The sequence below is a fragment of the Mercenaria mercenaria genome, chromosome 6 (assembly GCF_021730395.1).
Source record: "Mercenaria mercenaria strain notata chromosome 6, MADL_Memer_1, whole genome shotgun sequence".
NCBI lineage: Eukaryota > Metazoa > Mollusca > Bivalvia > Venerida > Veneridae > Mercenaria > Mercenaria mercenaria.
In genome coordinates this window covers 46,294,093-46,317,094 of record NC_069366.1, presented here as the reverse complement: position 1 = coordinate 46,317,094, position 23,002 = coordinate 46,294,093, and the positions used below count along the sequence as shown (strand labels likewise).

At 35.4% G+C, this 23,002-nt stretch overlaps 1 protein-coding gene across 1 annotated transcript; it reads right to left on the bottom strand.

The window, feature by feature from the left end:
• Positions 1 to 3,459: 3,459 nt before the first annotated feature.
• On the bottom strand, positions 3,460 to 22,995 carry LOC123549010 (39S ribosomal protein L38, mitochondrial-like). Its single transcript, XM_045336766.2, has 8 exons — positions 22,815 to 22,995; positions 17,337 to 17,489; positions 13,511 to 13,725; positions 12,687 to 12,805; positions 10,507 to 10,665; positions 7,129 to 7,265; positions 4,841 to 4,928; positions 3,460 to 3,717 (listed from the first exon to the last, which is right to left on the bottom strand). The coding sequence occupies exons 1-8, from the start codon at positions 22,969 to 22,971 to the stop codon at positions 3,510 to 3,512; spliced, it is 1,236 nt and encodes a 411-aa protein (XP_045192701.2). The 5' UTR covers positions 22,972 to 22,995; the 3' UTR covers positions 3,460 to 3,509.
• Positions 22,996 to 23,002: the final 7 nt, after the last annotated feature.

Here is a 23,002-nt window from a genome sequence, read left to right as displayed (position 1 = left end):
GTACTTTATAAGGAGACGTTCATGGTTTCGGATAAAAATCGTTTCGAAATTTTTATTGCCATCACAATGTAGACTACCCGTTACTCCTGACGTTTATTTTTCCATCGGGATCTGCTTACTAATCATTTTGATCTTCATTTCTCTTTCATTAAAAATATAGATATAAGTTTAATATAAGGCCCTTGACAAACTATTAAATTTGTTGTTTGATAAAAATAGCAGACAACTCTTTTAGTACATTTTGAAATGTGTTAAAGGGAGGTAATACATTTAACCAATTTTTAGATTTTTTATGTCAAAATACGTAGTTTAAAAAAATATTGCCCCTAATTTTTAAGTCTTTTATCTACTGATCAATACAAATAACATTTCATTGTAAGTTTGAGAGTTTTTTAAACTCTGTAGTTTGTCAAATTGAAGGAACTAATATAAAATTTTTAAACTCAAAATGCTCACATAAGTGAAAAAGCTGCTCTAGGAAGGAAGAAATCCGAGAAATATTAAGTACTGGTTATATGTGGAAAGATTTGTTGTGTCAAGTTTTCAAACATTTTTCAGTAAAACAGTGCAAATATGTACTGTATTGTTGAAACATTGCACCATTTTTATTAATGTCATAAAAAGATAATACTACAAATGGAACTGAATAAACATTATTATTGTTATTTAATGCATGTAAGCAATGTCCTGTCTCACGTTTGCCAAACTTCTCCCAAAATTTCAAAACTTCTCCCTATTTCCCCAGGAGGGAGAAGTCACTTCTCCCTAATTTTCCAGGCTAAGGTAGTCCCTGCAAATAGGCCATAATGTTTCACATGAATGTTTTTTTTGAATACAGACTTTACTTTTTGAACCCCTGTTGGGATGTGATATTCTTCATTTTAGGATGCTATTCAACTGGCTAATCCAGGTGCCAGCCAGACTTAAAATTATGTTACCATCTGTCATTGGGGTTAGTTTCTAAGATTCCTAATAGTTGTTGCAAAGTAGCTGCCTGCACAAAACTTAATTTCAGTAAGGGGGGTAATCTAGATCTTTATTTTGGACCTTGTGCTCTATACTTCCGCTCATTGCCATCTGTCATTGTCTTACTGTTTGACTATAAAAAGTATATGTATTAAGAGAGCTATTATACTCCCTCCAGCGCCCTACATCATATGATAAAAGGGTCCATAACTGGCAGAAATATCCCCCAATAAAAAAGGGTGGCATTTACATTTGCCTTTGTCTATTCATCCAAATATTGTATTGTGCATGTCTCAAAAAGTTTTTTACTTACAGTCATTAAACCTGAAAGGATTGTTATTAAGCATGTGATGAAAGTTGTGCACTTGGTGTTTTAACTATGATTTCAAACAACCAGAACAGAGTTTTCGACCCCGACTTTGTCAAAAATATGCACAGTGACAGGAGTGGGGGCACCAGTGTCCTTTGGACACACATCTAGTATTTGAAGTTTTGATGCACATTTACTCTCACTGTGTTAGTACTAAATGGATTTGATTTAAACTTAGTTGTTCCACATCACTCAAATCATAATTATGACACTAGGGCCTGCCATCACTCTGGCACTATTATTTAATGAATAATGCCCCCTTTTTACTTTTAAGCTCCACTATTCGGAGAATTGGGGGGCTATTCTATTCGGCCTGGCGTCAGCGTGAGCTTTCTTGGTTAAAGATTTTTTTGGCAACCTTTGTTTTTCTGTCCTGTCTTTGTTACTATTGCTTATATCTTACTGTAACTTCACATAAACATTGTCCAGCATACAAACAAAGTATATGCAGGGGCTGGGCCCATTATACCCGAGATCAAGGTCACCAAGGTGTTATACTTAGGTTATTTTTAAGGTTAAATTTTTTTGGCAACCTTTGTTTTTGTGTCATATCTTTGTTACTATTGCTTATATCTTACTGCAAGTTCACATAAACATTGTTCCAGCATACAAACAAAATATGTGCAGGGGCTTAGCCTATTATAGCAAAGGTCAAGGTCACCATGGTGTTATACTTTGGTTATTTTTAAGGTTAAAAGTTTTTCGGCAACCTTTGTTTTTCTGTCATATCTTTGTTACTATTGCTTATATCTTACTGTAACTTCACATAAACATTGTCCAGCATACAAACAAAGTATGTGCAGGGGCTGGGCCCATTATACCCAAGATCAAGGTGTTATACTTAGGTTATTTTTAAGGTTAAAGTTTTTCGGCAACCTTTGTTTTTCTGTCATATCTTTGTTACTATTGCTTATATCTTACTGTAAGTTCACATAAACATTGTCCAGCATACAAAAAAAATATGTGCAGGGGCTGGGCCCATTATACCCAAGGTCAATACTTAAAATTATTTTCATGCTAATTTTTTTGGAAAGCTTTCTTTATAGACATATCTTTGGTTCTTTAAAAGATAATGACTTCAAATTAAAAACATTTTTTTTATAATGTGTGTTACAATCCCCATAACTCTAATTGTATTTTTGACAGAATTATGCCCCTTTCATACTTAAATTTTTTTGGCAATCTTCGCTTTCTTGATGTTACTTTAGTACAATATAAGATGAAGACTTAATACTTGAAATGTATCTTTATCATCATCATCTGCTTCAGTGGTAACAATCCCCATAACTCTGATTTGTATTTTTGACCAAATTATGCCCCTTTCATACTTAAATTTTTTGACCATCTTCGCTTTCTGGACATAACTTTGTTACTATATTAAAAGGTTATGACTTGAAACTCAAAATATATCTTTACCATCGTCATCTGCAAGTGTGGTAACAATCCCAATAACTCTAATTTGTGTTCTTGACAGAGTTATGCCCCATGGTGTATCTTCTTTTTAAAGTAGAGGTCTCTTATTGAGACATATTATATTCATTTTACTGTCAAATCGCCAAATAGTGGAGCGCGCTGTCTTACGGACAGCTCTTGTTCAGATTAAACTAAGAAGATAAAACGTTATGATATGACATTGCCAACATCATATTGCATAAGTCAAAATTATTATGCATATTCCTTCTATCTCGGTTATTCAAACTTAAAATAGTTGTTCCACATCATGACCCAAACAACTGTTTTCACATCTGGGGTATTAATTGCTCAGGTGGTAGCTCTAGTTTACTCAGATATGCTCTATTTCACTATTCAGCATCAAAAAAGTCGAGCTTACTTTCTCTGATGGCTCGTTGAAATTCCATTTAGAAGGTACAGTGTTAGTGTAAACTATGAAAGTTTGATAGCAATCAATTTACAGATAGTTAAAATGTTGTAACTTGTTTTCCTTATGTATATATGAAGAATTCAGCGCCCAAAGTGAGGTTCAAACCCGTATTGATAAGGGGTAAGTGATTCAGTCGGTGACCTTACCCACTCAACCATGATCTCACTTAAAAGTAAGTTTCGTAAAAAGAGACACCAATCTCCAATTTCAGCCTTTCATACAACAAAATGAACTCCTACAATATTATAATCATACTTTTATTCAAACAAAGTCTATGCAAAAAATCTAATACTAATCATCCAAATCCTTCCAATATGACTTTCTAAGTTTTTGTTCATGTATTTTCATTCGTAGCCAGGAAGGAGTGTCTTTAGGTAGCGTATACACATTGGGAAACTTTCGTGGTAATGTTCTTGGTTTGAAAGGATCTGCTGTGCGCAACTTCTCTCTCAACACTTCCTCTCCTATATCCTTCACATCTCGGTAACGATCCAGGTACCTGATACAGAAAAGAGTTCAAATTATTTTCTTTTCAATAACACTAGCAAATGCCTGCTTTATGATCCACCAAATTTGTAAAGTGAATTGCGACTTCAGTAAATTTTCAGTGAACATCCCTTCGAATAGTAAGTGGTACTGCCCAAATTGAATGATGGACCAGTCCATTTTAGAAATTTAGCAGGCTTAAGGTTTAAGCTTAGCTGTAAAAAGCAGTAATTTTCACTTTGTGAATATATTTCAATATACAGTGAAACACCGCTCGCTCGAGCATCGATGACTCGAGCACCCGGGCTCACTCGAGCAATTCATGTGGTCCCGGCCGATTTCCTTCTGTTTTCTATGTGAAATTACCATGGCTGGGTCGAGCATCGATAACTCGATCGCTCGAGCATGACACCTGGTCCCTGTGTATTAATTTATTCTTAGTTTCTTCTGGCAAACTCGAGCAGAGGTGTCAAAATTTTTCAGACCTTCGGCAGTCAGAATGTATCGGTTAATCAAACATTTTCACACACCGTGAGAATTGCGTGGTCTACTCCCCAACTATCTTATATGTTTGTTTGTTGGTATATTTAATCTTATAATGAGATTAATTATTGATAAAATGTTGAAGACAAGTTTTATTGATCAAATTTCGATCAGTTACTGATTACTGAAAACATCTTTTCTTCAGGATCGAGAAGACAGTTATGAGATCTTAGTATTTTAATCAGCAGTTGTTTGCATGCAAAAGAAGGAAATAGTAAAGACTTTTCATAAAATTGAGACGATAATTCTGATATGCACTTGTTGATAAATAAAGATAAAAGTCTTAGTTGTTCTTCACATGTGCCATTTACAAATTACGTTTATCATAGATAACGTTTGTAATACGTTTTTGTTTTAAATGTCACAAGTATGTTATTATTACGCATCACCGTTTACTCTGCAAATGGTCCCGATGACAACATTGGTAAAGCAAACTTCAGTTTTCTTCGTATGTTGGTCAATATATGGGTCGCTCGAAACCACGGATAACTCGAGCATTTTGCTCATCCCCTTGCGACCTCGAGCGAGCGGTGTTTTACTGTACATGTATAATGTACGGTATTATGTTATGGAAAAAAAATTTGTCCACTTACACATTGAATGGTTCCCTTATTGGCCATAATTCCTGCTTGGGCACAGCTTCTGCTGGAGGTAGGAACTCAAACCTCGGTTCATTCATATCTGTAAATATTCACATATCATGTACATGAAACACTACTCAAGGTCCTTTTAACTTAAACCTGATTTATTATTTCATGTAAAGATGTATATCTAGAAATAACATAGAGGCTGAGATTTCAATCATGGCACAAGTTTACTAGTGATGTTCTGAAAAATGGTAGGCAGTCTGAAAGACAGTTAAATCCCCCACCCCTGTTATTGATAGTGAAAGAGTTGATGGTACTGGGTGGAAGTAATTATGTTTTTAAGTAGATTTTACAGTCCATGTATGACAATATCAATGAATTTGTCCTAAACCTTTGACCTTGAGTTGTGACCTTGACCTCGAGGCGACATGGCTGACTCTAATTTTATTGTGTTCTGCACATTGTCTTGATGAGCTGATCATTTGACCCAAGTTTCATGACAATCCTTCAAGCGGTTTAGGAGATACAGAGCGGACACGAATTGGAAGGCTCAAACCTGTGACCTTGACCTTGAGTCAACATGGCTGACTCATGAGTTCTGCACATCGCCTTGATGAGGTGATCAGATGAGACCATTCCTATAACCCCCACCACTTGTGGCGGGGGATTAAATATTGCAATTTAGTGATTCCTGATGTGATCTTCAATGAAAGTTAAAATCTTTGATGAACTTGTTGTTCAATCATTGCCCCAAAAGAAACCAAATATTGTGTTATTAACATTACTGTTTGGTGAAAAAACTGCAAATCTTGATGTAATATTCCGTCTAGGGAGATTCTTAAATGGCACTGTGATGTGCAAGTTATTTCATTTTCTTGATTTTTACCATAACTGATGTATCTAATTGTCATAATTTAACAATAATCCCGCTATTCTTGTAATGATAAATCAACATAAAAATTTTGACTGACTCAAAAATTCTTTACGTGAAAATAAGCATTTGTTTATACTGTTCAACATAAGTCACTATATCTTGTCTTATCTAGTATAAAAGTACAAACTGTTACTTCAAAAATCCAGTGTTAGGTTTAGTTTACGTGTACTTAGTTTATAACTACCGATTTTCTGTCTCAAATACAGCATGTTTTTATTGAGAAAAAAAGTTCAATCAGCAATGTCGTAATGGCAGCGTCGAGAAGTTCATGTGTGTCAAAAAGTTCACTGTTTAAATCAAGTTTTCAGACTTATATATCCAAAGTTATAGTCAGTTTTGACTGATATAACACTAGAATAGGTATGCATGTATGCATATGATAAAGGATTGTTAAAAGAGTACCTTGATCTAGAATTATGCATTTAGCTCTTGTGGATTTTGCAAGGCCAGATCACACATGGCATAAGTGTCTTATGGGATGCAGTTCTTGACAAATCCACACGAACCGAATACAAATCAAGGTACTGTTATAATATGATGATTACTGAAATCTAAATAACAGTTCAGAACAAGACTGGTCCAGCAATAGAAGTTCTGATAAGGGTTAAAAGTTAATGCAAACTGCTTTGTGACTGATATGGAAATGCAGACAGACAAAATGAATTGATGTTCATATGTTCATATTCTACATATTGTCTTCTACCTATGTTCCAGGTTTTGTGAGAAAAAAAATCGTTAACTCTTAAACTTTATAAGGATCTTACATGCCTGCCTGTGTAAGACGAGGTTTTCCCTACCTGAGGGACAGTTTGGAATGGAGAAACCGAGAATTAGCAAGGTTTTTTATCCAAGCTGTCCCAAGGGTATGGAAAACAGCCGTCTTACACAGGCAGACATGTTAGATCAGTTTTCTTGCCTATCACGTTCAAAATAGATCATGGAGACAAATAAATTTGGGTATTTCCTGACATTATTTATATGTTTATGACGTCATAATAGTGCCAGTACTATGTGACATCACCTAAGTGCACGCTATTTTAGACAAGGTTTTTCCCTAGGGAAAGACAGGAATATCTATTCATGGCGCGTGCTCGGACAAATGTATACTTTCCCCGCCAGGTAGGCAAGAAACAACAAAACACAACATATGTGACTGAATGACAGGTTGGCAAACATAGAAAATGAAATAGCATATATGTTTTCCACATTGTCTCCTATTTATATACCAAGTTTCACGGGGAAAAAATCTCTTAGAAATTAGATTTATTGCAGGATCCCACTTTATGTAGCGGGTGGAAAACCATAAAACTCCTGAAGTGAATCACTGACAGGGAACGGAAAAGAAAGAAGTTGAATTTACCCAACACATTATGGAACACATTTCTGACAGACTGGTCCCACTCGGCCTGAAAGAAGCATACACCAACTGGAGTTATCACCTTTTGGTACTTCCTGTAAAACTCTAGGGTGTCAAAGGTTCGCTCTGCTAGTGAGGTGCTTAAATTAAACAAAACAAACAATCAATGCATTATTTTTAAATTTATCCCTCTGATCCATTATTTCATTCGAATATGAATCATTGTCTTGGAAACAAAACAATTCAAGAGATGAACAAAAAACAAAAACAACAGCTGTCTGTAAGACAGCACGCTTTACTATTTGGCGATTTGACAGTAAAATGAATTTATGTCTCGATAAGAGACCTCTACTTTAAAAGGAAGCTTCAAGCCATTATTTTATATTGTACTAAAGTTATATCCAGAAAGCGAAGATTGCCAAAAAACTTTAAGTATGAAAGGGGCATAATTCTATCAAAAATACAAACCAAGTTATGGGGATTGTAACCACACAGGCAGATGATGATTATTAAGAAATATTTTTAATTTCAAGTCATTATCTTTTAAAGTACCAAAGGTATGTCTATAAACAAAGCTTTCGAAAAAATTTAACATGAAAATAATTCAAAGTATAACAACTTGGTGACCTTGACCTTGACCTTGGGTATAATGGGCCCAGCCTCTGCGAATACTTTGTTTGTATGCTGGACAATGTTTATGTGAAGTTACAGTAAGATATAAGCAACAAAGATATGACAGAAAAACAAAGGTTGCCGAAAAACTTTTAACCTTAAAAATAACCAAAGTATAACACCTTGGTGACCTTGACCTTTGCTATAATGGGCCCAGCCCCTGCACATACTTTGTATGCTGGAACAATGTTTATGTGAACTTAAACTAAGATATAAGCAATAGTAACAATGTTTATGTGAAGTTACAGTAAGATATAAGTAACAGTAACAAAGATATGACAGAAAAACAAAGGTTGCCAAAAACATTAACCTTAAAAATAACCTAAGTATAACACCTTGGTGACCTTGACCTTGGGTATAATGGGCCCACCCACTGCACATACATTGTTTGTATGCTGGACAATGTTAATGCGAAGTTACTGTAAGATATAAGCAATAGTAACAAATAACAAGAGGGCCATGAAGGCCCTGTATGGCTCACCTGACCTATTGACCTAAAGATCATCAAGATTAACATTCTGACCAAGTTTCGTTAAGATATGGTCATAAATGTGGCCTCTAAAGTGTTAAATAGCTTTTCCTTTGATTTGACCTTGTGACCTAGTTTTTGACCCCACATGACCCAGATTCGAACTTGACCTAAAGATCATCAAGATTAACATTCTGACTAAGATTCATGAAGATGCAGGCATAAATGTGGCCTCTAGAGTGTTAACAAGCTTTTCCTTTGATTAGAACTAGTGACCTAGTTTTTGACCCCACCTGACCCAGATTTGAACTTGACCTATAGATCATCAAGATTAACATTCTAACCAAGTTTCATTAAGATATGGTCATAAATGTGGCCTCTACAGTGTTAAATAGCTTTTCCTTTGATTTGACCCTGTGACCTAGTTTCTGACCCCACATGACCCAGATTCGAACTTGAACTAAAGATCATCAAGGTTAACATTCTGACTAAGTTTTATGAAGATACAGTCATAAATGTGGCCTCTAAAGCGTTAACAAGCTTTTCCTTTGATTTGATCTAGTGACCTAGTTTTTTACCCCACCTGACCCAGATTTGAACTTGACCTATAGATCATCAAGATTAACATTCTAACCAAGTTTCATTTATATATGGTCATAAATGTGGCCTCTACAGTGTTAACAAGCTTTTCCTTTGATCTGACCCCACATGACCCAATATCAAACTTGTTAAAGACTTAACTGAGGGTAACATTCTGACCAAGTTTCATTATGATTGGGCCCAAATTGTGACCTCTAGAATGTTAACAAGCTTTTCCTTTGATTTGACCAGGTGACCTAGTTTTTGACCCCACATCACCCAATATCGATCTCGTCCAAGATTTTATTGAGGGTAACATTCTGACCAAGTTTCATTAAGATTGGGCCAAAAATGTGACCTCTAGGGTGTTAACAAGCTTTTCCTTTGATTTGACCTGGTGACCTAGTTTTTGACCCCAGATGACCCAATATCGAACTCGTCGAAGATTTTATTGAGGGTAACATTCTGACCAAGTTTCATTAAGATTGGGCCAAAATTGTGACCTCTAGAGTGTTAACAAGCTTTTCCTTTGATTTGACTAATTCAGGTGAACTAGTTTTTGACCGTAGATGACCCAATATCAAACTCGTCAAAGATTTTATTGAGGGTAACATCTGACCAAGTTTCATTAAGATTGGGCCAAAATTGTGACCTCTAGAGTGTTAACAGTTGAATTGTTGACGACGGATGACTGACGGACGGACGACGATGGACACTGGGCGATCACAAAAAAACAAAGGTTGCCGAAAACATTTAACCAAGCCAGGGCGAGTAGAATAGCACCCCTATACTGAAATAAGAAAATCAAAATTGGTCAAAATTAATTCATTCACCTGGATGACTTTTAATCTATTTGTTTTGTGGTAAAAATGTATGTACTATTTGCATATCTGTGTATATCTTTGTTAAACAGCACAATAAAATGCTAGTATGATTGAACTAAATCCACCTACCAATCTGACCAAGCTCAAACACATTCAAGTAACTAAATCATGTTCTTCTAACACAAGATTAAATGACCTACACCCCTGACAAGTAAGTTTATCAAAAAAAAAATAGATATATTTAATCTATATAAATCAAACTTCTGTATTGTCGGTGCCACATTTGTTAATACTGTAAGACAATGTCTTATTAGACGGATAAAACAGCCAAAGTTGGTGACAAGGTTTAAGAATCATAATTCTTAAGTTTTTACATAGGTATGGATTTCACTAGATTTAAGAGTGTAAGGAAGCAGATGTCTCAGAACGCTTCCTGTCATTGGTCAATTTAAAGAATGAGTTCAAAATCAACCAATCAGATGCTGGAAGTCTGAGAATGGTCTCCAAACATTTTTGTCACCTTGGACCCAAAAATAATTGATCTTGGTCAAACTAGAAGCCTACTATTAATATTAGTCATTAGCTTGAGAGTAAAAAACCTATAGAAACATAACCAGTAGAAAAAGAGTGTTTTTTGAGCCGCACTATGAGATGGATCCAGACCAGCCTGCGGATCTGTGTAGTCTGGTCAGGATCCATGCTGTTCGCTAATGGTTTCTCTAATAGCAATAGGCTTTGAAAGCAAACAGCATGGATCCTGACCAGACTGCACGGATGCATGCTGGTTGCAATGCCACTATGCTGGTTTTCTCATGGTGCGGTTTATTTCATTATTACCTATTTCTGGACGTCTGTTGAATTGAGAAAAAGACTGGCTGATCTTGTTGATACAGAATGAACACATATCTATGGTAACCAGTACCATGTACTGGGAATATAGGTAAATAATCACTGACAGTTTTTCCTGCATCCACAAAAGACCCTGGTATATTACATCTGTAAAAATGAAAATAAAAATCATAAGTCATCAAGTACTACATCACATTTCATGATGAACCGGAGTTATCACAGGAGATAGCATGCTTAACTATTAAGAAGAAGGGCTCATCTGAGGAAGCTGGAGCTATCACTGGAGTGTTTAATGAATCCATTGTGGATGATGACATTGGACAATAGTTTGAGTCAAATGTGTGTAGTAATCACAGAGTTAGAGTGAAAGTCTGCGAGCACCTTAAGTATAATTCTAAGCAAAAAGGGAGCATAATTCATAAAACACTGGTGCAAGAGTTACTCATTTTGTGTCATATGATGTGGGTGATGATGTGGAACAACTACTTTAAGCATGAATCAAATTCATTTAGTAATATCTGAGATAGAGTGGAAGTGCGCCAAAACTTAAACCAGAAATTCTAAGTAAAAAGGGGAGATAATTCATCAAATATTGGTACAAGAGTTATGGCTCTTGTGTCATATGATGTGGGTGATGATGTTGAACAACTATTTTAAGTTTGAATCAAATCCATTTAGTAATAACTGAGATAGAGTGAAAGTGCATCAAAACTTTAACATGAAATTCTAAGTAAAAGTGGGTGATAATTCATTTAATATTGGTACCAGAGTTATGGACCTTGTGTCATATAATGTGGGAGATGATGTGGAACAACTACTTTCAGTTTGAATCAAATCCATTTAGTAATAATTAAGATAGAATGGAAGTGCATCAAAACTTTAACCTGAAATTCTAAGTAAAAAGGGGAATAATTCATGAAATATTGGTGTGAGAGTTCTGGCCCTTGTGCCATATGATGTGGGTGATGATGAGGGATAACTATTTTAAGTTTGAAACAAATCCATCAAGTAATTACAGAGATAAGGAGAAAAAAGAGAAAGTGTAAAAAAACTTTAACCAAGGTGGGGATGCGGAAGGACGCCGACGCCGGGTTGAGTAGGATAGCTCTCCATATACTTCGTATAGTCAAGCTAAAAAGGGGAGGAGCAATATTCATGAAATATTATTGCCAGAGTTATGGACCTTGTGTCATATGATACAGGTGATAATGTGGAACACTTTTATAAGTCTGAATCCAATCCATTCAGAAATAACAAAGATATAACGAAAGTGCAACAAAATTGACAAAAAGGGGGCATAATACATGAAATATTGGTGCCAGAGATACGGTCCTTGTGTCATACATCATGGGTAATAATGAGGAACAACCAATTTTAGTTTGAATCAAAATCCATTCAGAAATAACAGAGATAGAGTGAAAGTGCACCAAAATCTAACCTAAAATTTTCATTAAAAGGGGGCATAATTCAAGAAATATTAGTGCAAGAGCTGTGGCCCTTGTGTCTTATAATTTGGGTGATGATGAGAAATACTTCTATTGTAAGTTTGAAACAAAACAATTCCATCAAGTAATTACAGAAATAAAGAGAAAGTGCATCAAAAATTTAACCCAGGTGTGGACGCAGAATGGACACAGACACTGGGTCAAGTAGGAAATCTCTCCGTATGTGAATCAGAGGTGGAGGACAAATGATTTAAGACACAATGTCTTTTATCAAATCGTCACGGAGAACATAATAATTATTATGACCCTGCAGTCCGTAGATCTGCACTCTCCCTACTAAGCTAAGCATGCTGTGGACAAAATATTGCATTCAATTATTTTTCTGACTTAATCATGATTCCTTGACATTCTGTCTTCTTCTGCACTACTTAAATCAACATGGAATTTCCATTAAATCCAAAACTGAGAGGCCCCAACAAAGATAGCATGTTTGTTGCCATGGTAACTATCCCTTACCCTTCTAAATTTTTATAATGAACTAGCCCATCTTACAATTTCGACAGTACCATTAACTGTTAAAAGGGGTGCTTACCTAAAAGACACTGACTGAAAAGCGAACAGTGCAGATCATGATCAGACTGCACGGACATGCAGGCTGATCATGATCTACACTGGTCACAAAGGCAGAATCAATCGTGCCCAACATGGTTACTATGCACTTACACCATCCAGTGTAGATACTCCTTGGAATTATTCTCTAGATGACTGTCTGGTGCTGTCATACAGAGTGTGTAAAGCTTATCTGGCTCTCCCTTGTAGTGCACACATGGTGCCCTACTTGTCTATAATGGAAAAGTAAAGAGAAATGTTCAGTCCGAACTTCTTCATTTTACATTAATTTTACTTCATTGACAGTTCCAACAATCCTACAGGTACTTTACAAATATCTTTTTTTTTAAGTCCAACCTAACAGACTCGGGTTTGTAAACAGATGATGACCATAATTTCAGGGACATGTCCGAAACTGGTATAACTATAAGCACTCTCTAAGCCAGCTGGATAGCTTCCACTATAATATCTATGAGACAACTGAATTACTGATCCGGACTGTATTATTGTAGTTTTACTACTAGTAAACATTATCTAACAACTGGATTGGAACACTTATACGAAATTAGAGCAGAATACTGACATTAACAGAATTGTTCCTTCGTTTTTGCCGAGTTTAACATCACATTTACATATTTATAGGTCATATGGCTAATTTTCGGCTTTTGATGGTGTAGGAGACCCCAGATGCCCCTCCGGGCATTATTTCATCACGGGCAGGGATCTGGGTAGAACCACCTACCTTCCGTAGGCCAGCTGGATGGCTTCCTTGCATGAAGAATTCTACACAAGTGGGACTAGAACCCTCATTGGTGAGGGGCAAGTGATTCCAAGTCAGTGACCTTAACCACTTGGCCATGGAGGCCCCAACATTAAAAGAAACCTCATATTATAATAAGAAAAAAGTTTTTTTTTTGTTTTTTTTCTGAGCAACCTACCTCTTCTGGAAGAAGAGTATTTCCATGAAAGACAGGGTCAACCATATCTTCTTCCCCTTCTATAGAATATCCAACCTTCAAATTTACTTTTGGATAAAAGTATGCATCTCCAAAAAGGTCCCTAAATATTCCATAATGGCTTGCCAGACTGTGAATCCTTTGCTGCCCACCACCTTCAAAATCCTGTTCTTTCATTTCCTCAATTGGTATTTCCACTGGAAACACATGATATTGTCAGATTTTTACAGTTTAACCTTTACCCTCCTATATTTTTAAAATGGACTGGTCCATCATTCAATTTGGGCAGTATCATTCATTATTTTAAAGGGTGTTCTCTGAAAATTTACTGACTGAATAGCGAACAGTGCAGACCAAGATCAGCCTGCACAGACAGGTCTGCACTGGCCGCAAAGGCAAAATCACTTGCCGGCAGCAGGCTAAAGGTTGAATAAACAATATACAACAGTTACTGTTTGAATATGAAAACTCTATTTTCCCTTATTCTGAAAAGGTTTTGTTATAAATGTTTAAGTATATAGAAATATACAAGAGGGTCAGACAAGATGGTCCACAGTTGCTCACCTGATCATGATAGTTTTAACCCTGCATATACATGTGTATGTCATGACAAACTGTACTGTGGAAGGTATTGTAATTAGAACAATTTAGATGGACAAAACAAGAAAAGTTCATGAAGATATATTTAACAAGAATTATATCAACATTGCATGGCACATGTACCCCACATGTACCCCATGAAATTGCTTGATAGAATTATATTATAATGTCAAACTAGAATTGTGTCCATTTGACATGGATGCCCCCTCATACAATGCAATTTCATATCAAGGTTTTTCACCTCTGCAAATTTGAACTCATTCCTTTTAAGAGTATGATGAGTTCAACACACAAAATTTACTATACCCTATACAGTGAAATTAACAAAGGTCATAACACTGGTCAAAATGGCCACAGCCCATCCTTTATGGTCATGTTTAGATAAGGCAACTCTGAATCCATTCCTTCAAAAAAAGTATGAAGAGTTGAACAAACCAAATTTCTTCGATATGGTGTATTTTGTGAAATTAAGAAAGGGCCATAATTCTTGAAACAAGAGGGTCATGATGACCCTGGATCGCTCACCTGAGTAATATGAGCTAAATGTTTCAAATGTCAAACTGATGATAAAATATTAAGAAAGTCAGTAGGTCACATTCATGGTCAATGAAATTCAGTTTTACGATTTGTGTGCAATCAAAATTTCAAGGCTGTATCTTAAAAACAAGAAAGTAGGTCAGTAGGTCAAGGTCACAGCCAAGTGACATCATATTACTGGGGTCATCAGGTAATTATAATTAAACAGTCTTTGAAATAGGATCAGATGATTTTTAAGTATTTTTTCCTATATAACTCACATAATAACTAAGTGACCCCAGTGCGGGGGTTCTTTTAACCCCAGGGGCATAATTTGAAAAATTTTGGTAGAGGACTACTAGACAATTCATCATACCAAATATCAAAAGCCTAGGTCCTATGGTTTCAGACAAGAAAATTTTTAAAGCTTTTTCCAATATAAGTCTATATAAAACTTAGGACCACCAGGGCAGGGCCTCTTTTCAACCCAGGGGTACAATTTGAACAATTTTGGTTGAGGACCATAAGACAATGCTACAAACCAAATATCAAAGGTCTAAGTGTTGTGGTTTCAGACAAGAAGATTTTTAAACTTTTTTTCCTATATAAGTCTATGTAAAACTTGGGACCCCCAGGGCAGGGTCATATTTGACCCTAGGGGGATATCTTGGTAGAGGACCACTAGATGATGCTACATACCAAATATCAAAGCCCTAGGCCATGTGGTTTTGTACAAGAAGATTTTCAAAGTTTTCCCTATATAAGTCTATATAAACAATGTGACCCCCAGGGCGAGGCCATATTTGACCCTAGGGGGATAATTTGAACAATCTTGGTAGAGGACCACAAGATGATGCTACATACCAAATATCAAAGCCCTAGGCCATGTGATTTTGTACAACAAGATTTTCAAAGTTTTCCCAATATAAGTCTATATAAACTATGTGACCCCCAGGGCGAGGCAATATTTGACCCTAGGGCGATAATTTGAACAATCTTGGTAGAGGACCACTAGATGATGCTACATACCACATATCAAAGCCCTAGGCCATGTGGTATTGTACAATAAGATTTTCAAAGTTTTCCCTATATAAGCCTATATAAACCATGTGACCCCCGGGGCGGGGCCATATTTGACCCCAGGGGCTAATTTGAATAATCTTGGTAGAGCACACTAAATGATGCTACATACCAAATATCAAAGCCCTAGGCCATGTGATTTTGTACAAGAAGGTTTTCAAAGTTTTCCCTATATAAGTCTATATAAACCATGTGACCCCCGGGCCGGAGCCATATTTGACCCTAGGGGGATAATTTGAATAACTTTAGTAGAGGACCACTAGATGATGCTACACACCAGATATCAAAGCCCTAGGCCCTGTGGTTTTGGACAAGAAGATTTTTAAAGTTTTTCTTTTCGGTTGCCATGGCCACCAGAGTTCTGCATGGAATTAAATTCTTTGAACAATTTTCAAAGCGGACCACCCAAGGATCATTCCTGTGAAGTTTGGTGTAATTCTGCCCAGTGGTTTTCAAGAAGAAGATTTTTTTTAGGAAATGTTGACAGACGGACGACAGACAACGCATGACGGACGCCGGACATTGAGCGGTCACAAAAGCTCACCATGAGCCTTTGGCTCAGGTGACCTAAAAATAGCCACATAAAAAGTCTATTATTTATGGTTATCTTCACATCAATTTCCTTCATTTGTGAAACTCTCAAGCATATCCATTCAATAGTGTTTGAGGAGTTGGACACACAAGATTTTTCTTTATTTTCTATATAGCAAAACTAGCAACAGGGCCGTAACTGTGGTAAAAATAGTCACAGCAACCTTTAAGGTCATCTGCACATCACGCTGGTTTATCTGTGAAAGTTTGAAGCAAATCAGGCTAATAGTCTGAGAGGAGTTGGACATACAACATTTCAGGTGACGGATAGATGGACGGACGGACTGCAGCTACCCTACATCACATAAATGTGGGGGCATAAAAAGGGGTTAACTGAAAAGAAAGTAATTAAATATGAAATTTCAGATGATATGCTTATGTCTGTTTAACATTTATGTATACCAAGTTTCATTTGAAAAGGATGGAAACTGTAGGAATTGCGTACAAGGTAAAAATGCAGTTGTAATGTCTGAAAGGAGTGTTACACAAGAAGAAATAAATGGGACATGAAAGCTTGATAATATGTGCAGTGGGTCAAATTGTGACCACTAAAGTGTTAACAGTGAAAATGTAAAGGACCGACAACAATGGATAACAGATACAGGGTGATCACGAATAGCTTCCCTAGAGCACTTTGCGCTGAGGAGAGCTAATAACTAATTAACATGCTTCACAATACTGATGTGAACAGGTTTTAACATGTATCTACCAATATATTTTGTGATACATGGTTATGTCATTTTATCACTATCAACATAAATAAATTTTGAGATTGGTAAAATAATACCAAAGTATCACCACCAATTTAGTGGCATATACACCTGTAAAATGGTAGATGTAGATGTATATACGATATGTACTATTTTTGGCACCTATATTAGCAGTTATAAACTGACTTGCCCGCAAGAATCACCACAAGTTAGCAAAAATACTACAGATACCTTAGATAAGTTTCGCACCATAAAATACAAAAATTGGTTATTCCCTTAACAAAACTTAATGTTCTATAAGGAATTCTTACATTCATTCAACCTTGACTTTCTCTCAAGTTCTTCGAGATTTCGTTCAGTTTTCATTTTGCGCAGACATTTTCTTGTCAATTTTGGGTTTGCGGCATTTGAAACCAATCCAATATTTACTGCCATATTTTCTTCTGGAGGGATCCTCTCTATTTCTGAAAGATAAAAACCAAAATTAATAAATAAAATAGCTGAAATGTATAATAAAACTGTTCCCCAGGAGCTTAATTAAAACATATTTATAGCAGTCCTAAATTTAACTTTAAAGTCATGTTAAGTAGTACCTAATAAGTATACATTGTTTTAATTTGTCCATGGCATTCGCTCACAACTGGGGGAAAATGTCAAATTGGGATATTTTTTCTAGAGGGTTAAGACAGTTTTAAGATAAATGACATCTAGATAATGCATTTTTTTCAAACCTGAAATTTCATAAAAGGTCTGAGTATTCTATTTTTTTTTCAGCTTTCAACTGGGAATTTTGGCCTTCAAAGTGGAGAAAAATCATGCTTTTTTCCATATGAGATTGCAGCCCAACTTAAATTACTTTGGCTTCACAAAAAATGATAGAAAATATGTGTGTAATTCCTTCATTATATAAGAAGACTTAATGGTCACTTGCCTCCTGCTGTTATAAAAATAGAAAGTTACCATTATAGCGTTTAGGCATATACCTCATCTTGTTCATTTCCTCATTATTCCAACATCAAAAGTTAAGATAATTAACACTTTAAACTATCAACTTAATACAAAAACAAGAACTTTCAGAGGACAGCAATTCTCAACTGTTTGAAAGCCTTTTCAAAAAGTTATAATATTGAAAACGTAGAAGTAACTGTAGAAGTAACCAGCACAAAACAGGCAACAGTCTTGAGCCATCTTACGATGCATGAGATAACATATCGCACCAAAATATTTGCAAGGGCCATAAATTTGTGATATAGTAAAATGGGGTTATTGGACCTTTGTATGCATGTCATAACGTCACAGTGAACAAGTGTGTAAAGTTTCAAACAGTTCCTACAAGTGGTTACTGCGATACCACTTACTGACATTCAAAAACTAAAAATTGCTGAAAAGGGGGCATAACTTTGAAAAAGTGCAAAACAGAGTTAAGGAACCTCTGCACTGCACCTGTGCACTGCATGTGAGATCATCACAGTGTAAAAGTTCAAGTATGCATCAGTAATTCACTTCGAATGATGGACAATTAATAGTCAAATACAATAAATAGGAATATACATGTAATTCTATACAATGATTTTATTCACTTCATGTAACATTATAGTTTATGATAATTTAAAATAATATACCGGTATTTCAGCCATACATAATTTAGAAGTTTTTGTATTGCCTATATTTTGGATACATACAGATATGAGTAGAATGTTTTTTTTAATTTATTTATCAACTGTTATGGCTGTTATTCAAATGATATAAGTTGTAATTCATCCTTGTTGGAATCTTTTAATGATGTTTAAGATTTGGTGAATCACTTCATGACAATGTTTATGGAAATTTTTTTATTTTTGGCCTTCTAAATTTGTGAAACATTTACTGTTAACATTATTTTTGATAATATTCATTTCTTTCTTCTTAAATCCAAAGTTCATGCAAAAAAAATGACAAGTATGCATCAGTATATATGTTTTACTGTCACAACACTGTCTGGATTAGATTAATCAAAATCAATATCTAAATGCTTTTCTAGTTTCCACTTTCGCCATCATGATTTCAACATTTCAAGAATTTATAAAATAGTGCAAATCAGAGCAAATTTGCAAAATTAAGTTCTCATGTATTTAAACTGTTTTACAGTCTAAAAAACGTTATATTAAAAACTGCTGATGTGAATGAATCTTTAAAATTGCTGATATCATAGCAATTGTTAATTGTTTTATCTTTGAAATTGTTAATATGAAAAATGAAATTTAAATTTTTGTTTCACTAAATTTACTCTGCATTCACTATTCACATTTTGGATTGGGTCTTTTTTTGTTTGGGGGCCTAAGCATGTCCCGCATGTGTATCAAAGTGATGACTGATTGCTTCAAAGAGCTATAAAAATAAATAGATTAGCAACTTGAAATTAAGGCATATAGAGCAAATCTTGCCAACATTACGTGGGAACTGAATGAGATCTTGTTCTACCAGTGTATGAAACAGACAGCAAAAAGATAAAAATTTGTGTTGTGAAAAACTTTCTGTCAGATTGTTTGTTTATAATGTTATCTAAGTGTGTGTGTGTTTTTTTTTAATGTTGTTAGTATTTTCTACAAGGGGAAAAAATGAATTTATGATTGGGAAGTCTGAGAAATCAACAGTGGTCGTTTGAAAACTGGACACACATCGGTTTATTCTGCGACGGCCGTTTCGCCAGTGGAATACTTTAATAATTTAAGCTTTTGTTGATTTGATCACGAGTGATCAAGTCAGCAAACGCTTCAATAAGATAATGCCGGTTAATGCCGTGATACATCATACGTGTCTACGCCAGATTATCTTCAGTTGCGATTCTGTGTTTGCGGCGCCGACAGCGTCGCATTACGGTTAAACGTATGAAAAATAAAATGAATAGAGAGATCTAACTGTGTATACTATCGAGTTGGAAATTTGTGGTACTTTTTGGAATCGGTGTTGTTCGGATTTTTTCATGTGCACTATGCACATAGTAATTAATCAGTAAAGACGTCAGTAGACGCTTACTGTTTACAGTTGACAAAAGCGTCTCGCTTACTGCTTTGAATATTGAATAAAAATGCAAATGAGCGTTTGATAATAAGAAATTAATGCTAAATACATTTTCTACGAAGAAAAAAAGAAATAAAACACAATATTTTCAGTTTGAAACGACTTTTGTCACGCTGCCATTACTGAACTTTATTATATATACTTATGTTTGTCTCATGACGTCATAACTCCACAATGGTGTCGTGGTTAGCGAGTTTGCGTTGTAATCCAGAGGTCGTGAGTTCGAACCTCACCTGGACCAGATTTTTTTTTTAATTTTTATTTTTTATTTCATTTTTTTTTGTATTATTATGAGTTTTGAAAATATTGTATAACTAAAGTCTATTGTAATTAAATTTGGAATTGGAACATTAACTTTTTACATTAAGTCCTCATTGCCCAACATTCACATGCAAAGACAGAGAATTCCTTTGGCTATTTGCCTAATGAGATTCTGTTAGGTTTGAAATTTTCAAAGTTCAAGCTTTTCAATTTGAAGCAGTTATCATTTTGTGACTGGTTTCCAGTATGATAATAAGTTATGTAAAATTGTTGATGCAGTGCGTTTTAATAAGAATAACAGAAATTATTCAAATACGTTTTTTTTTTCTTTATCTGACAGGGTTGTCAATAAGTTTTTGTTGAACAGGCTGAAATAGAAAAGTAGGCGGCCAGCTAGGGGGGTCGGGGGGCATGCCCCCCCGGAAAGTTTTGAAATTCAGCGCTTCATTTCCTGCATTCTGGGGCATTTTGGAAGCATTTAAGAACATCTTTTCCACTGCATTTTTAAATACAATTTACCCTTATTTTCACATTTTTATGAGCTCACCTGGTAAATTTGGAGATAATAATAAAAACGAGTTTACACGTTCTTGAATGCATTTTTCAAGTCCTGAAATGCTAATATCTAACTTGTCACCACACTTCAACTCTTTGTTGTACTTCTTTGCAAAATCAAACAGTTATTGCACTACTGTATATCTAAATTCAAAACTCTACTGAGAATTAAACCTGTACTCATATTTCTTTTGTGGGGAACAAGATTTCCCAGATGAATTTTTACAATCTGGCAACAACAAATTGTACAGAGTTAGAAATAATACAAGTTTATGCATAGAAAATTAACTGTTCGATTCTCATCCCCACCTATCCGTATCCAAAACCCCTAGCCTCGATTTTTTATTGATCAAAATCAAGATATCCAAAATTGTATGTCCGGATACTGTTACACTTCGTAGACATTGACCAAATCTCCAGTTTAAAGGATGTGTTTGACAAATTATGGTGGTGCAAAGACAGTTTAACAGCATCTGACAGTATCTGATATAAAAAATTACCATGACATTTCATCTTATTAAAATGATTTAAGAGAAATATTTATCAAAAATCGGCCGGCTGATACGGCGACAACTATATCCGCGAAAAAAAGTAAACCAATATATATTTTCTAATCTAAATTTGATTGTGATTAATAAAATTTTTTAATAGAAATTAAATATCTGTCTCAGTTGTCACACATTATAATCAACACCTGGCTTTGTTATACAATGCAATAAGCAGCACTCGACAGGGGTAAATAGGTGTGAAAAATATCCGAAAATTGTTGTTTACAGATTAGTTATGAGCGATGTTGGATTATTAAATATAAAGGTCATTTAGGAGCTTGTGGATAATTTCTTAGGTTTTTTTTTGTTGTCGTTTCTTTTAAATCGGGACCATCATTCATGATTTCTTGGAAATTATCGCGGATGTCCCGTCACTCTTTCTTCCGAAGTTTTTGCTACAAAATATAACTTTGACACTACGATAACTGATGAATATTTTTCCATATAGATCTCTAATATTAATTCAGTCCGTGAAACATGATTTTCATCTATTTAACGTTAGCTTCGATTTCATCAATTATGACGTACGTATATCATCATTTGTAAAGGCGGAGCTTAAATAGTTTTGCCGATAAAATACGTCACGCGTTCTACATCCACAGCTGTCATTGGTTTATCGCGTGTTTTAACTCGAGTCAAAGATCGACAGGCACGTGGCAGTGTATGAAATACACCATGACATGTCGCCCGCGATGACACGCTGTGTATTATGAACGGAAACGGCCGCGGGTAATATCGATTTTTAGACTGGATGGAGAGTTCTTTATACAAATTATATTTTCGTGACAGAATCGTGAAAAAAGCTTTAAAAATACTATAATCGGCGGTTAATGTATTTAGGCCCGATTTTTTTTTTTTTTTTTCGAATTTGAACCGGCCCAAATGCCATTTGAACCGTCCATTTCGGCCGGCGGCCGGTTCTTATTGACAACCCTGTTATCTTGGTGCAGATGTTAATCTATACCAAACTTTCTTTTGATTATATACAGAATATTTGTAGAGTTTTCACATGTCGAGAATTAATCTTGATGCAGTCTAAAACATGCATTCAGAAATCATGAATTATCATTAATAATTTTAATAGATCTAAAGAACATAAACTTCCTAAACGAATCCATAATTCCAGATAATTCCAGCACCACTCCTTTAATTTTTAACTGGCACTGGTGATTTTTCATGGGAGCTCTGCCTTTTAGGTAGCACCTACTTTCATATTACTTCTTTGTGTGCTTGCAACTAGCCCAAATGAAATGAGTGCAAACTGTATGAAATCAGTGTATCAGGCCAAATTGGGGTATACAGTCCAAGTTAACCAAGGTCACTATGCTGTAAAATTATGATGACTACCAATCAACCAAATGCTACCTTCTTTCTTTTGTTTCCATGTTTTTGCAAGTTCTGGTGGTAGACCTCTGTATCTTTGTATAAATTTGGTCCTGATCTGTTGGGTTAAACAGGAGCCGTCTACCTTTGTCAAGTGTTTACATACCCGTCCATAATTTTTTAGCATGGAGGCTGCCATATTGGGAGGAACGGTAACTCCTGTCTTTATG

Bases quoted from the DNA above. Each gene is read 5' to 3' on its own strand.
- LOC123549010 (XM_045336766.2), bottom strand. From the start codon at position 22,971: ATGGCAGCCTCCATGCTAAAAAATTATGGACGGGTATGTAAACACTTG. The intron at 10,666-12,686 runs GTAAGTGCATAG...TCATTTTTACAG, and splicing joins GAGTATCTACACTGGATGGT to ATGTAATATACCAGGGTCTT. The intron at 4,929-7,128 runs GTAAATTCAACT...GAATATTTACAG, and splicing joins TGTGTTCCATAATGTGTTGG to ATATGAATGAACCGAGGTTT.